We start from the raw sequence: 14,926 nt of genomic DNA on the forward strand, positions 1-14,926 counted from the left end.
TCTGGTTGATGATCCTGCTCCCAAAAAAAGCCACTTTCGAAGGTGAGAAACAATGACAAAAGGCAAATGAGAAGGTTATCTTGGAAAGTTAGGGAGCACGCAGGGGAGGGAATAAAAAGAGTTGAAAGTACCGCCCCTTTCTTATTCTCCCTCTCTGTACCTGCATCAGCAGCATCACCTTTCGCTTATTATATAACCTTCAGAGGCGTGAGAACCAGATCCAAACGTTCTTTGAGTTTTTGAGACAAATTTGCGATGCAGTTGTGACAAGATCCATTTGGTTACAGTAACACCCGAGGTTATTAGGCTGCGAGTTAAGTGTAGATAAAACTTCAACGCATTATTCCTATTCCTTTGGTTGTGGATGTAGCGAGTAGGCTATATGGGCATAACCGTCCTGAGCCTGAACGCACCATGAATGCCTACTTTTCAATAACAGAATCAGAAAAAAAAAACATCTGGACAATGTTCATGCAAAATAGCCTAAAGAAATTTACAGTGGACTACATTTTGCAACAAATGTAAAATGATCACAAAATAATGTAATGCAATAATACTATGATATTGCAATTGGATATTTAACAATTAAATTCACAACATTTTAATTCATTGGGTATTGCCAAGAAAACATTATTGTGTTTTATCAGAAACAAAAAGTAAGTGTGAACACTACAGGTAAACATAAATATTTGACTAGGCTACTATGTAAGATATAGGCTAAATAAAAATGGATAAAGCCTACATAGACAAATGCATATCAACAAACAGCTCGAGGGTTTTAAACAGTAACACTTATAATTGGTAATTAATAATGTACAGTATATCATAATTGATACGTATTACGTCTATTGATATTATTTTTAAATGCAATCTGAATTCCTTTCTATTTAGTCAAATCCACACTTCACTAACTGTACCTTTAATTCTGATGCATGACGGGAATTATAGTACTTCGTCAAGACGGGAACAAAACAAGTGTAGCGGTGTAAAACTACTACTACCATAATACCGTTCACCAACTTCTTTTGGTTCCAAACAATAATGGCGTCGCACGGGGAAGATACAGATTCCCCCAAGTCTGTTGTTTCTGGGGACCAAGAAGAGAGAAAACCCACGGCAGTGTCGTTTGGTTTTACTAAAACAGTTAGCAAATTCAAACCTTCGACTGGGGACGCTGCGGTCAAGAGAGATGACAGAGATTACTTGACCGGAATTGACAGAAAAGAATTGCAAAGGTAGGCAACCTAACGTTATGCTAATGCTAGCATGAATTACAGGCGGCGGTATTTTGTTTCATACAGAGGTTAGCATTAGCTTGCGTCACGGTTACTTTTCTAGCTAACGTTAACTCACCAACCGGCAGTGTTATGTAAAGGTAACGTTGTATAATTATTGTAACGGTTACTTGTTGAGTTAACTGACGTCAATATGTCGGTGTTGTGTCGAATTATGTTTCGCCTCACCCATAGCTGCCCTAACTTGACCCACATCTCCCGACCTGTCGTCTTTTACGATGTTCAACCACCTGACCCAACCAAACCCGAAGTAATACGTAGAAGAAGTCACTAATGCTAATGCAATGGACAAAATGGCAGTCACTCTGCCAGTCGCCGAACCGTCCAACCAGCCGTGTCAGACGCAGAGTGACCCGTGCTGTGTGAGCTGTGGTTTCACCTGGTTTGTGTGGCTGTTTTTTTTTTTTTCTTTTGGTTTGTGTGGCTGTTGATGTCCCTGATGGAGAGTGGCTGTGTCACTTTGTGAGGGATACATTGCATAACCGGTAGTTACACATCAACACATAGGACTGCATGGGCACCAAACTAAGATACTCGAGGCACCGACCGAACAGCCTCTACAGTATCGATTATATGGAATTCAATATTCAATACCACATAATAATACCTAAATCTGATCAGCGCCATTGAGCCAATAAACGTGTTGCATGCTTGTACCACGGTCTTATAATGCTGTCTACATGTCTTAGAGTTATGCACAGAGACAGGGTTCACGTGTGTTGTTGCTTTAATGTTTTAATTTAGTTGTCTCAAAATGGATTGCAAGAAAAAACGGTGTGGAATTCTATATATTGAAAATGGGTGAATCATACCCAGCACTACCAACACAGATTAAATCTCATCTGACAAGAGAAGAGACTTGGAGGCAACCATTTAATATATTTGTTAACATTAGTGTAACTGTTACTTTTCCATTCTGATATAACTAGCTAAATAATAAAATGGTAGACCTTACTAGCATGTGTGAAGTAGGTGTATACCGTATTTAGCCAAAAAAAAGTAAATCTTGTTTTGAAGACCCTGACTGCTACCTTTCTCTAACTTCTCTCTGTACTGTAGTTCAAAACCATCCGAGAAGCCCAAAGAGCTCATCATCCCTCTGATCCAGAAGAACCGGTGGCACAGACCCGACCGAGCAGGCCAGAGCGTGGAGTGTAACGCTAGTGAAGGAAAAACGCAAGAAACAACCCAAGCCAATGACTCCGTGGAGTCACAGGCTGTCAAAGAACTCATCGAAGGTGTGTACATTTAGAAGATAAGGTTGCGTGTGTGTCTGTCTGATTGTCTGTGTCTGTCTGTGGGACTATTGGGAAGGCAGAGCTTTTCATATCCTCTCATACAAAGCTCCTTACACTCTCCAATTTGTGCTTGTAGACTCCCGGAGGCAGCTTGAGCAGTGGCAGAATGGCTCTCAGTCAGAAAGCAACCCAAACCTCGCTATCCCCCTGTTGATGCAAAACAAAGTACCTGACGGCTTTGAGGATGGCGATCATGTAAAGGTGGATCTACGCCCTGAATCTGTAAGTATGGATACCAATTCTATGAGAGAAATAGTCCTAGCTGCACAATAAAACATGTTAACTTGTTGCTATACTCAGTGATTGGCTCAGAAAAAGAACATTCTTGATTTGATGTTAAATGTGTATTTAATAAGAGATAATGCACACAAATTAACATAAGCAATTGAGTCCATTAATTGAATTAAAGTGACAAATCAATGATAATAACGTGAACATTAGTTATCATAGTCTAAAGTAATTTTTTCAAATATATTGTACTATAGTAAAAACACTCATATATATATATATATATATAGATATATATATATAGATATTGTTGGCTGATACCATGCTTTTTTGCATCTTTGCCAACATAAACATTCATGTAAAATACACATACACACACCTGGGTGCTGCATTTACGCTTTTATTTAAGCAAGCTTTCTATTGTTTTCAGCATGAGTTTGCTGCCTTGCTCAAGGGCATTTGTATAATAGTTGTTTGAGGAAGGAATAGCTCTTAGGCCCTTAGTTAATTGTCAATTTATTTCAATTGTATTTGATAGTAAGACCACAATATAATCTGTTAGAGAGGCATTTCAGTGGCATATGAAAATACCTGACAGTACAAAAAAATCTGGTGGACTGGCTACTTTGACTCAGATGGAAATTTGAGTGTCTGAAAGTGCTGACGGTCTACTGAGGAGAACACCCCTGTGTGCATTCACAGTTGGGCGCATGCGTATGTGTGCGGATGACATTCTCAGCACAGTAAGGCCTGGGTGGCAGACAGGCGTCAACATTCTCCCCAGAGACATGCAGGCAACCAATCAGATGTCTTTTCTTTTCATCAGAAATCCTCACACGCCTCGTCACTATCAGCCCATATCTGCTGTCAATCACTGCCGATCTGACTGTCAGAACATGAGAGTCAGGGAAAACTTGCTCGCTGTGCCCCAAGCTCATTTTAATGCAGCCTTCTGTGTGAGAGTGGGCTCCCAGCTTCCCTCAGAGGATAGCCTTCTGTGGAGACAGAGATGAGCAGGGCCATGGCTCTGATGAGGGCTGCAGTGCTCCTGCCTGGCGACTTCAGTCAGCCGGGGCTGAGTCTGACAGCCTGGAGCCAAAAGGCTGAGTAAGACCGGCATCACAAACTGCTCTCCTCTGTTAGTCACCACTACATTTCTTTGTGTTTCAGAATTCAGAGATTACATAAGCACTTAATTTGGCCTGGAAACGCATTTGGTTGTTTGAGCTTTTAATGTACTTTTATGTCTCTTGGTTTACAAAAAAATAATCTCATGGTATGTGTTTGTCAGTCGACAGAGGCAGATTACGATAGTGTTCCCGTTGAGGCTTATGGAATCGCTATGCTTAAAGGGATGGGCTGGAATAAAGAGGAGGGCATCGGACGCACCTTTAAGCAGTAAGTAGTAAGAAACTGACAACTCAAGCTACTACGCTAAACATTCTTAAGTTCCAGCTTATCAAGTGGGAGCATTTGCCCTTTTTTCATAAGGTGGAGCAGTTGATAGATCACACTCAAATTGTGTATATATATATATACACACACACACACACAGTATAGATTGATAGAAATATCCGTACTCAAGTAGCCTACATGTAGTATCAAACTGTGTGCCTCCAGCCTGTTTTCTTTTCCATCCTGTACATCTCTTTGTTTATTGATTTCATTCTGTGAATGTTCAGACATGTGAAGCCAATCGAACACCAGCTCCGTCCAAGAGGTTTGGGTCTTGGAGCTGATCGCTCAGCGATAAAGGACCTGGAGCCCACCAGACATAAGCGCCCCCCCAAGCCAGGCGAGGAGCGAGAGAAGGAGGAGGAACTCGTGATGGGCCCAGGCGGCTTTGTCCTGGTGGAGTCGGGAGCACACAGAGACTTGTATGGCAAGGTAGGTTGATTTGAGTTGGGTTTGTCTGAGTATTCATCATCTGTTGACATGCAGTTATCTCCAGAAACAGGCGTACACAGGGGACACACTACTACTTGTTTTTATTTCTATGTATTGATTTCTCTGAATAACTGGTCCTAACCCTTGATTCGTGTGCTGCAGATTGAAGGCCTTGATGCAGACAACGCTCGAGTTGTGGTGAAGCTGGCTATTGGCGGCAGGTCAGCAACAATCAGCCAGCACGCTATCAAACTGGTCGGACGCCAGGAATACGAGAAAAACAGCAAAGACCTCAGTAAGTAACTCTCGAATGAATATGGAAAGGTTAACATTCGTGGAAAATGATGTGGATGCTGGACGCCAAATTAGATATTTCACTTCATTTTGGTAACATTTATCATCAAATGCCCAAATTCAGGTTGCCCCCACTCATTTTAACCACTTATTATGTTTTTTATAACGTTTAAACCAGTTATGTAATGACAATGGCAATAGGCTAGTTTTATTAAGCAGAAATGACCAGTAATAACCTTTAGGTTGTTACTGTTTACTTTAATTGGTCACATTAGGATGACAATGTCAGAAGGAACAAATGTGAAGCTGGCCCCTGTTTGTCAAGCTGAATTGATTGAGCGATTGATTGAAAAGAATAGCAAAATTTTGGTTATCGATTAATTACATAACTTATATATTCAAAGAAATATGTCTAAAAATTCCATTTCTTGTTGTGAGTGTAGGTCAGATAAAAGAAACAAGTTGAATGTGTCAACTTGTGCTTTGGGAAACTAGGATGGGCATTTCCAAACTATATCAAAAAAATAACTGGCAGATTATGGTAAAGAATTGTTAGTCGACGCATTAGTTGTGTGAGGCGCCGACTGGGCTAAGCAGGTTTATCCTCAAATCACATTTCAGCCTGTGTGTGGAAAAAAAAGAGAGAAATAAGAGAGTAGAGAATAAATGTACAACTGCTTCCAATAGCTGACACTCACAACACTGCAGTGTTTATGTTTGCCATATTTCACCTAATGCCACGCTAACCAGGTTTTTCCCGCGTATCAGGTCGCCTCGGTAAAGCCCACAAAGACAAGGAAAAGGAGAAGGAGAAAGAGCGAGAGAAGGAGCAACAGAGAAGGGAGGAGAAAGAGCGGCGAAGTAATGGCAGCGAGGTAAAACCCAGGTCTTCGGACAGAGATGGAGGAAAAGATGAGAGGAAGAGGAAACACCGAGAACCAAGTCAAGACAGGTACACTTCTAACTTTACCACACTGATACTTCTCATTTTCATTTATTGGTTAATCATTTCTCCAAAGTAAACCTACTGTGTTTTTTCTTCTTCTTCCGTTTCCTCTGTAGAGGGAGGCCTCCAGTGAAAGAGGCAAGGCGACCACCAGCTCCCCCCACCTGGCTCCAGAGAGACCTGAAAGTTCGCTTTGTAGACAAAGCTTTCAAAGGGGGCAGGTACTACAACTCAAAGGTGGGTAAACATTGGCTCTCATTATTTTTGATGAATTGAATTAGCAATAACATGGGAGAAAGTCAAAAACATATCGTTAAAAAGGTAGCTGCCCAGTCACAGAAAGCAGTATTGAATATTGCACCTTATCTTGTTCATGTCATAAGTTGCAGTGTTGTAATTCTAAATGTTGGGTTTCTTGCACAGCTGTTAAGCTCAGTCTCGTTTTCTTCCAGATGCGTGTCGAGGACGTCCTGACTCCGACTATCTGTGTGTGTCGAACTGAGGAGGGAAGACTGTTAGACGGTGAGTCATAAGTGCCATCTCATTTTCTCTATCAGTGCCTTATTATTGGCTAAGATTGTCCTGATACTGTCCATTAGTGACATTTAATATCGGAATTATTAGTGAAGAGGTAACCACTCTACCCCTGAGTGTTGAATGTTTGAATAACTTACTGTTTATTGTTTTGGCGTCAGATGTGAAGCAGGACATGCTGGAAACCATTATTCCAAAGAGTGACTGTGACTCCATAATGGTTGTACTGGGCGAGCACAGAGGACAGGTAAGCCAAGGACAGTCTTTTTTTTTTTTTGCTGGATGTGTGTAGCGTACTGTAACTAATCCCAGCGCGTACATTGGTTTGTTCAGGTGGGCCGTATTCTCCAACGGGACAAGAACAGGTGCAAAGCGATGGTTCAGCTCGACCGACACGATGAGAAAGTGTTCACGCTGGATTATGACACCATTTGTCACTACGTAGGAGACCACTGATTCAAATGTCCCCTGTCCTTTTCCATCCCATTTGAAATGTTGTTTTGTGTTATTCAAAAATAATGGATTTTAAAGCTTTGCAATTTTGTAATAAAACATTGTCAAGAATTTTATTTGTACAGATGTTATTACCAGATCTACCACCCCCACCCCATAAAGAAAAGTTGCAATGAGTCCAAAGTAGTCTTTACATTTATTAGCAAATGAAGTCCACTAATGGCTTTAGTAACAACAAAAAGGTCAATCTTTAGCTCATATAAAAACATATTTACAACTGTTCTACTGGTGGTGTTAAAGCATTCAATTTCTGACATTTACAGGTTTTAGAGTGAAAAGACAACTTAATGTCAGTCTGTAATGGCAAATGTTAAGATGAGACTAACTGCAGCTGTTCCCCGGGAGCTGGGCTCACTCCTTGGGTAGTTGGTTAGCTGCGTTAGCCCGGAGCACGGCTCCAGGACTGGGGTAGGGCCGCTGCTGGAACAGGGGGCCCGCCGCTGTGGTATCTGCACCCGTCTTTGCTTCATTACGCTTGGGCAGGCCGCTTGACCACGTGCCCCTGTAAAGATAAATATATATATTTAAATATATTATAAGGAAAATAATCTCACCTTGGAGTCTTCATAACACAGCATGTGTAAATTATGTGGCTGTTTACTGGACACGGAGGGTCTACTAAAAACGTGTTAAATTGCATTGTGGGAATTGTAGGATTTAGAGTTTTTCCAGCTTGACTCATACTGGTAATTGAAAGGCTTCTAATGCTTTCATTTTGTTCTGTTTGTCTCTCCCAATGCTATGGAAGTCCCATCCAAAGTAGTCCTTTAAAGACAGGACCAAGAGCTTTGATTATCATGACTGTAAATACTGTACCTTGGGGCATCAGAATAAGCACTGGGATCCATGGGGTCCATCTCATCATCTTTTCTCCCTGAAAGAAAAATAATGTTACTTCCATTCATGTATAAAGCATCATTCATTTGAAAATGCTTGTGTGGTATGAAACCGATGTAATCGTTACCTCTTTTGTTCTTACTGTACGGAGCCGTGTCCTCTCTCCTCAGCTTTCTTCTGTCTCTGTCCCTCCCTTCATCCCTGTCTCGGTCTCGGTCCCGTTCCCGATCCTTGTCTCTTTCCCGCTCTCGCTCTCTGTCCGGCTTCTCAAATGGCCTCTCAACTCTTTCATCTCCCCCCTCAACTGAAAAATAAAGGCACAAATCACAAACTAAACCAACAACCAACTGCATTCTGAGATTATTGGCTGAGTGATAAGCCCTGCAACAATGTACTGTGGTAATAGGAATGATGGATTCCACCTGCATCAGAAAGGTTATTTTACGGAGGCTTTCTAATGCCATACCTCTCAGTTTCTTGGCAGGTTTTGTTACCACTGCAGTCGGGTCATTTGGGGACAGCCACGCCACCAAATCTGTCTCCGCATTCCAGTAATAGGGAAGACCGCTGCGGATTGAAGGAACAGCAAATGGTTGAATTCTGTCAAATCTGTTGGAATTACTTACTTAACAATTAATAACAGTAGGAAATGTGTTAACTGAAATTACTTGATGAAAACACAACTCTGCATAGCAGAAGTTATTGTGTGGTGAAGTAGTATAATTATCAGGGATAAAAACACTGGTCCTTCAACGGACAACACAATATTATAAACACGTCCAGTCGGGGTGGCTTGGCACATGCCTACACACACAAAGAAAACAATATCAGAACAAAAGTTTCTAAACTCGTTTTTTATTTTATAATGTCATTTTTCCAAATAATTTTATCTTATAATTTTCTTTATTATGTAAATCAGGCCACAAATGACTGAGAAACCATCTTATCGACACTAATCTTACATCAAAATATTAGAATTACTGAGCACGAAAACACAAGCGCATTGGGACCTTTTTTTTTTATTTTTATTTTTTTTTATAGATTTCTTTTAGGCATTTTAGGCTTTTATTTACAACAGGCCAGCTTAGACCCCAAAGCGGAGAGAGAGTGGCCATGCAGTAAAAGGGCCGCAGGTCGGAGTTGAGCGCTGCGTTGAGGACTAAGCCTCTAAATATGGGCGCACTCTACCAGGTGAGCTACCCGGGCGCCCCATTATGACATTTTAAAATAAGTTATGTCAGAGATAGAATTGTATATAATATAATAAGATATCATTTGTTATAAAAACCTGTGGTGTTTGAATGTCAGTGTGACCCCATATACAACCTATTTGGGCAAACAAACCATTACGATCGTCTAAAACAATTTAATTTTTTTTTTTAGATATGTCAAAAAAATGTCGGCCAACAGCCACAACTTCTTGTAGAAATCATGTATACGTACCAAGCGGGGTCGAACACTTTATACCAGTTTGGTGGGAGATTCTCCACTCTCGTGGATTCGTAATCGACGTTGTTGTCATCGTAATCTTCAGCGATGATCTCCTCGTCTACCTCTGGATGGATTGGAGAAGAAAAGCGGTTCCATGACATATGAAATGGAAAAAAACAAATGTCTGAATGCGATGCACCTAGGGTTTGCTTGTCAAGCGTTTTCTACTACCTTGGTCTGATGGTTTGACAATGCCTCTCTTGGCCAAGCGGGCCAGCAGTGCCGCGGGGAGAGGCATCCTGCAACAGAGAGAAGGGAGGATTGACTTATGATGATGATGAGGATGATGAGGATGATGATGATGATGCAACCAGGACAGCAAACCACCCACTGAATTCAGCAGCCGGAAGCAGGGAGACACAGATAATGACCTCTATCCAAAAAAAAGTCTACTTAACCCAATCCTTAAAATATAATGAAATTGATAAGAGCTTTATTTTACTATTTATTGGGGATTGACTATTTTCCATTTTATTATAATGTTCTCCTTAGATATGTTTCTTGTTCCCTGTAGCTGTCTTAGCTTACCCTTGTCTTTCATGCGTGACAATAAAGCAAATCCTGAGTCTCTTGAATCTAACATTTTAAATATATATATAATTCTTTGGATGTATTTTTGGCTTAAGTGACACTAAACTGAATATTGCTTCGGTTTTGGGTTGTTGGTTATTGTTGGTTAGGGAAAACAAATTGATAATAAAATATTTGGCATTTTGTATAAATCATTTTTGTAGTTTTGTAGTTTGTAAAAATATATGGCATTGATGGATTAATTGAGAAAATAATTGCCAGATGTATCAAAAGTGCTTTAAAAAGAAACAAGTGTTTGGTGGCGTGGACAGCTTCAAAACACTCAAATTATATTTCGCAACATTAAAATAACGGTTTAATTTCCCATCATCACTGCAAAGTACTTCTCTAGTCAGAGTGGCATGAGCCACCCTGTTATCCTAAACTATTTAATTCAATTTAATTTATAGTATCAATTCATAACAAGAGTCATCTCGAGACACTTTACTGATGGAGCACAATTACAATTAGATGGAGTTACAATTTCTTTTTGAGGACTTAAAGGTCCCATGGCATGATAATTTCACATTATGAGTTTTTTCTTTTTTTTTTACATTAATATGAATATATCCCCCAGCCTGCCGAAGGTCCCCCAGTGGCTAGAAATGGGGCTAGGTGTAAACCGAGTCCTGGGGATCCTGCCCCGCCTTTAAGAAAATGTAAGCTCAGATGGGCTGAACTGGAATCTTGCCCCTTATGAGGTCATAAGGTCTATATAAAAGAGACTTCAGATACAGTATTAGGGGACCACTAAGGTCTACATATAAGAGACTTCAGATACAGTATTAGGGGACCACTAAGGTCTATATAAAAGAGACTTCAGATACAGTATTAGGGGACCACTAAGGTCTATATAAAAGCATCCAAAGACCACCATGTCATGGGACCTTTAAAGAATAAAGTATGGAAGCGTTATATGGTGTCACTCTTGGCGCTGTGCTGTGATTGGCTTTTACATAATAATGCAACAAACAGTTGTCTACACTGTCTACAGTATGATACAGAGCAACAGGACTAAGCACGGACTTAACCAGGGCTGGGACTCTGTAAGGTGTAAGGAAAGGTCCCTGAATCCGGATCAAAACCCTTAAACCCATTTTCCATCCCTGCATGCTTTAGCACCTCTGCTGCTCCCAGTAGGTTAAAACGTTAGCTTGTGTCGCTAGGCTACTTTAAGATACTCTGTTTAGGAAAAGGTCTTCTTTATGAATTAGAGTGATATTCTGGAATTTGAAATAATTTGCGTTATGCACGATATAACATGCATTTGCATTAAACTACTGCATCGGGGGGGGCTATCGAAGACTCCAATAGCAGCAACTGGATGAACAAAACAACGAATGAATCCCCCCAAACTACACTAACACTAAAGGCTACACTTACATAGATGGGTTAACGAATGAAAACTCAATCCACGTTACCTATTTTTTGGTGAAATAAAGAAAAATCGCCTCTCTGATCTTCGAGGAGAATGGACGACACGGCTTCCCACAACAGCACACGGCGCGCACAATGATGACGTAGCTCCGTTCTCCCGGCTATAACAAACATGGAGGAATATGCCCGTGAACCTTGGTAAGTTTCGTTTTTTTTAAAACACTCCCCTTTGGTTGTATCTTGAACATTGTTATACTCGGACATAGTTTTGTCATTTTAATGTCATATTACAGTGGCCGTGAGAGTGAACGGAGGGGCTCTGTGCGTTAGCCGGTTAGCTTAGCTTAGTGAAGGGTCAGGGCTGTAAACAAGAGATAGTCTTCGCTTTAGCATAAAGTGACCAGATTTCTCAGACAAAATCCGGGGACATTTTGAGCTCAGAAGCGGATTTACCTTCAAAACACTTCATGTTTTTATTTTTGTAAAACTTAAAACGGGGACACTAACGTTAGACCTAGAGCTGTTTCACCCAACAGACAATATTATGGAAAGGATTTCTGAGGAGGTCGACCTTTCTGTTAAAGATTAAGATCCTTTTTTAAAACATAAAAGCCCGCGAAATTGCGTTGGCTAAACCCACCAGACTCCATGTAAATAATCAGTGATTTTAGCATCGTAAAATACGGCTTACTAAAACAGCTCTGAGCTTGTCTTGAGCGACTATCAGCTCCGTTTGGTCAGTGTTTTCTTTCTTTCATTACACTTTTGGGTCTGTCAGTCACGGTGAAAACCGGGGACATATCCGGGGACAGGTCACCAAAACCGGGGACTGTCCCCGGAAACCGGCAACTTTTTACATTGAAAAAATGAACGTTTAGGGAAGTTATAACCCGGAGGGAACGTTCCCTAAACGTTAGTTTTTGGTTTGGTTCGAACTAACCTTTAGAGAACCAAAAACTAACGTTCCCTAAACGTTCTGTGTTAGTGGGGAAGATACATTTTTCTCCCCTCTCTTCTACTCGGCAGTCCCTGGAGAATAGTGGATGACTGCGGAGGGGCTTTTACCATGGGTGCAATCGGGGGAGGAGTATTCCAGGCGATCAAGGGCTTTCGTAATGCCCCCGCAGTGAGTTCACTGCGTTATGATAATACTTTTTTAGTATTTGCTCTGACTGTCGTCACTTTTAAAAGCAGAATTCAACACTTCTCCAATGTTTCAGGGTGTTGGACACAGACTGAGAGGAAGTGCAAACGCAGTGAGAATAAGAGCTCCACAGATTGGAGGTGAGGAGGTCTGAACACGTCTTATGGCACATGTTAGAGTTAAATATAATCCCTGCTTTGTTCATATCAAATGCATAAGCCCAGTTATTAAATTTTATTTGCTGATAACTCAATTCACACACTTTTTTGGGTGGTTTTGCAGGTAGCTTTGCTGTTTGGGGAGGGCTCTTCTCCACCATCGACTGTGGTTTAGTTCGCCTGAGAGGGAAAGAGGATCCTTGGAACTCTATAACAAGCGGTGCTATGACGGGGGCCATCCTGGCAGCCCGCAGTAAGAGAAAGTCCATATATTACCACAAACTGACCACATCACATTAACTAGTTTGAGTCAATTAATCTTGTGTTTTTTTCCAGGTGGGCCGTTGACTATGATGGGCTCTGCCATGATGGGGGGAATATTGCTCGCTCTCATTGAGGGTTTTGGGATCCTTCTAACCAGATATACAGCGCAGCAGTTTCAGAACCGTAAGTGAACCTGAATGAGTTAGGCAAATTGTACTTTAATGGCTATAATCAACATTTCTTTTATATAAATTATATGTAAATGGTGTTACTCGGGGTTAGTTGTTTCTGCCACCCTCACGTGCTCAAAACATCTATTATTGCTGGTTTAAATGAACAAGAGGAAACTCTTTTAGTCCCTCATAGTACTCATGCAATGTAATTAGAGTCTCCTTTTCTACTGAACACAAGTAATCTCCATGCATTATGGCTAGTATGCCATATGCATGCACTTATGCAAAGCAGTAATCATTAGTGAATGACCACAGTTTGCAACTGGAAGCACACTGTGGCGGTCTGCTCAGTGTGAGAAAGGCCTCTTTAAACAGATAGAGATCCTTGTATTCCTCTAAATAACTGGTCAAATGGAGAAAATGTGGCGTCAAAGCACCTCCAGCAGAGCTACAATGGCTTGTTATGGGTAAGTGTCTTGGTGTCAGTCCTGTAGAAGCCAAAGACAGCCATTTACACCTCTGCTTTTCCAACTATGACATGTCCAAATATCTTCCTCTAATAAGGCCTATTCTGTGAAAAGTAGGACATCACTGGTGAATAAAGTGGGCTCATCAAAGGTTAATTGAACATTCACTTTTAATGTCTAAGTGTACATATATTTTATCTTCATTATATTTATACCTTGGATAAACAGGATACTGTCACAGAATCCTGATAAATTCACTTTTTGTTGTCCTCCTTGTCTTCTTCAGCTATTCCATTTGCAGACGACCCCAGTCAGTTGCCTCCAAAGGATGGGGGTCAGCAACAGGGGGGAAAGGGACAGTTTCAGTAGAGAGCAGCAAGGACTGAGACCAGCTGTGGACACAGTGAGTGAGACCAGTAGGGGGGACACCAGACATTGCAGGAGGTGCCAGGATGACCAGGCTGTGGAGATACTGGTCTCTACAGCGGTGTCAAGTACTTGCACTATATTCTTATACCTCAGGGGCATATTACTGTGAATTTAAGTGATTTATGAGTGAGTGTTGGTGACCAACCTCATTGTTGCACCTTATAAAACTAACTTTCCGTCATATTTGCTGAAACTGACCCTATGTTCGAGTCAGACTACATGAAGCAGGTAATAAAAAAAAAAAAATCTGGCTCTTCTGCCACTACAAACAGCCTGTAGTAAGAAAGGGGGGAGGGACTGAGAAGTTGTCAATGTTCACATTTTTTAAGTCCTGCATCCAACCTACAGCACCTTTTTAATACAGAAAGTGTTGCATGAGATGCTAAAGTCTTACCTACGGCACCTTTAACGGTTATTCTGTCTTCACTGTGATCTTTTTGGCTTTAAATCACTTTGATTATTCAACATGTAGGCAACATATATATTAAAGGAAGCGTTTGACATTTTGCTCTGTCCAAAAGTAAAAAAAATAATCCACCTACCAGCACCTCTAACTCCCACTAATTAACATGTTAGCATCTATCACATGTAGTTATCGCCAAGAAGGCGTAAATACGTTTTCCCAAAACATTAAACTAATCATTTAAGCTTCCAAGGATCTTATATTTGTACGCACAGATCTAGTAAACAGTGCAGTTTGTGTTTTAATGGCTGCAAGGCAGAAAGGTGAAGGAATAAGAAAAATGAGATGTTAGTGAGGTTTTACCACAGAAAGTGGTATTCTGAGAGTAGGGTAGTCTTAAGTCTTTTATTATGTTTGACAACCAATGCAAATAACTGTGTGTGTGTGTGTGTGTGTGCGTGCGCGCGCGCGTGTGTTTGTTTTTAAATGATGTGTGTGCTTTAATATGTGTCCAGGTTCAACAGTCTATTCTTTGTTTGCAGTTTCTCTCAATAAGGTCTTGCCTCACCTGGCAGCTCATGTCATTTGGAGTCATTGTTCACTTGTTATTATTTTAAT

General features: G+C 40.9%; 3 protein-coding genes across 5 annotated transcripts; 2 read left to right on the forward strand and 1 right to left on the reverse strand.

The window, feature by feature from the left end:
- Nucleotides 1-965: 965 nt before the first annotated feature.
- gpkow (G patch domain and KOW motifs) lies at nt 966-7,046 on the forward strand. 2 transcript variants are annotated; one of them, XM_034875565.1, is made up of 11 exons: nt 966-1,235; nt 2,355-2,533; nt 2,670-2,815; nt 4,113-4,219; nt 4,504-4,708; nt 4,871-5,003; nt 5,771-5,954; nt 6,065-6,185; nt 6,401-6,470; nt 6,644-6,729; nt 6,816-7,046. In XM_034875565.1, the coding sequence occupies exons 1-11, from the start codon at nt 1,042-1,044 to the stop codon at nt 6,936-6,938; spliced, it is 1,548 nt and encodes a 515-aa protein (XP_034731456.1). In that variant the 5' UTR covers nt 966-1,041; the 3' UTR covers nt 6,939-7,046. The 2 variants fall into 2 exon arrangements, with proteins under 2 accessions (XP_034731456.1, XP_034731454.1); XM_034875563.1 differs by having other exon boundaries at nt 5,771-5,953; nt 6,052-6,185.
- A 68-nt stretch (nt 7,047-7,114) lies between these two features.
- Nucleotides 7,115-11,422, reverse strand: pqbp1 (polyglutamine binding protein 1). 2 transcript variants are annotated; one of them, XM_034875587.1, is made up of 7 exons: nt 11,315-11,422; nt 9,495-9,562; nt 9,276-9,387; nt 8,299-8,399; nt 7,960-8,136; nt 7,812-7,869; nt 7,115-7,497 (listed from the first exon to the last, which is right to left on the reverse strand). In XM_034875587.1, the coding sequence occupies exons 2-7, from the start codon at nt 9,559-9,561 to the stop codon at nt 7,347-7,349; spliced, it is 666 nt and encodes a 221-aa protein (XP_034731478.1). In that variant the 5' UTR covers nt 9,562; nt 11,315-11,422; the 3' UTR covers nt 7,115-7,346. The 2 variants fall into 2 exon arrangements, with proteins under 2 accessions (XP_034731478.1, XP_034731479.1); XM_034875588.1 differs by having other exon boundaries at nt 9,495-9,565; nt 11,311-11,395.
- On the forward strand, nt 11,346-14,061 carry timm17b (translocase of inner mitochondrial membrane 17 homolog B (yeast)). Its single transcript, XM_034875598.1, has 6 exons — nt 11,346-11,468; nt 12,297-12,396; nt 12,491-12,554; nt 12,697-12,825; nt 12,909-13,019; nt 13,763-14,061. The coding sequence occupies exons 1-6, from the start codon at nt 11,443-11,445 to the stop codon at nt 13,843-13,845; spliced, it is 513 nt and encodes a 170-aa protein (XP_034731489.1). The 5' UTR covers nt 11,346-11,442; the 3' UTR covers nt 13,846-14,061.
- The last annotated feature ends 865 nt before the right edge of the window (nt 14,062-14,926 follow it).

Source organism: Etheostoma cragini, chromosome 7 (assembly GCF_013103735.1).
Source record: "Etheostoma cragini isolate CJK2018 chromosome 7, CSU_Ecrag_1.0, whole genome shotgun sequence".
NCBI lineage: Eukaryota > Metazoa > Chordata > Actinopteri > Perciformes > Percidae > Etheostoma > Etheostoma cragini.

What these genes read in the sequence shown, in the direction of transcription:
- timm17b (XM_034875598.1), top strand. Translation starts at nt 11,443, where the DNA reads ATGGAGGAATATGCCCGTGAACCTTG. An exon ending in GCTTTCGTAATGCCCCCGCA is followed by an intron (nt 12,397 to 12,490) that starts GTGAGTTCACTG and finishes CCAATGTTTCAG; the next exon opens with GGTGTTGGACACAGACTGAG. An exon ending in GGCCATCCTGGCAGCCCGCA is followed by an intron (nt 12,826 to 12,908) that starts GTAAGAGAAAGT and finishes GTTTTTTTCCAG; the next exon opens with GTGGGCCGTTGACTATGATG.
- gpkow (XM_034875563.1), top strand. Translation starts at nt 1,042, where the DNA reads ATGGCGTCGCACGGGGAAGATACAGATTCCCCCAAGTCTGTTGTTTCT. An exon ending in TGTCAAAGAACTCATCGAAG is followed by an intron (nt 2,534 to 2,669) that starts GTGTGTACATTT and finishes TTGTGCTTGTAG; the next exon opens with ACTCCCGGAGGCAGCTTGAG. An exon ending in TGGATCTACGCCCTGAATCT is followed by an intron (nt 2,816 to 4,112) that starts GTAAGTATGGAT and finishes TGTGTTTGTCAG; the next exon opens with TCGACAGAGGCAGATTACGA.
- pqbp1 (XM_034875587.1), bottom strand. Translation starts at nt 9,561, where the DNA reads ATGCCTCTCCCCGCGGCACTGCTGGCCCGCTTGGCCAAGAGAGGCATT. An exon ending in TGTCAAACCATCAGACCAAG is followed by an intron (nt 9,388 to 9,494) that starts GTAGTAGAAAAC and finishes CAATCCATCCAG; the next exon opens with AGGTAGACGAGGAGATCATC. An exon ending in ACCTGCCAAGAAACTGAGAG is followed by an intron (nt 8,137 to 8,298) that starts GTATGGCATTAG and finishes TTTATTTTTCAG; the next exon opens with TTGAGGGGGGAGATGAAAGA.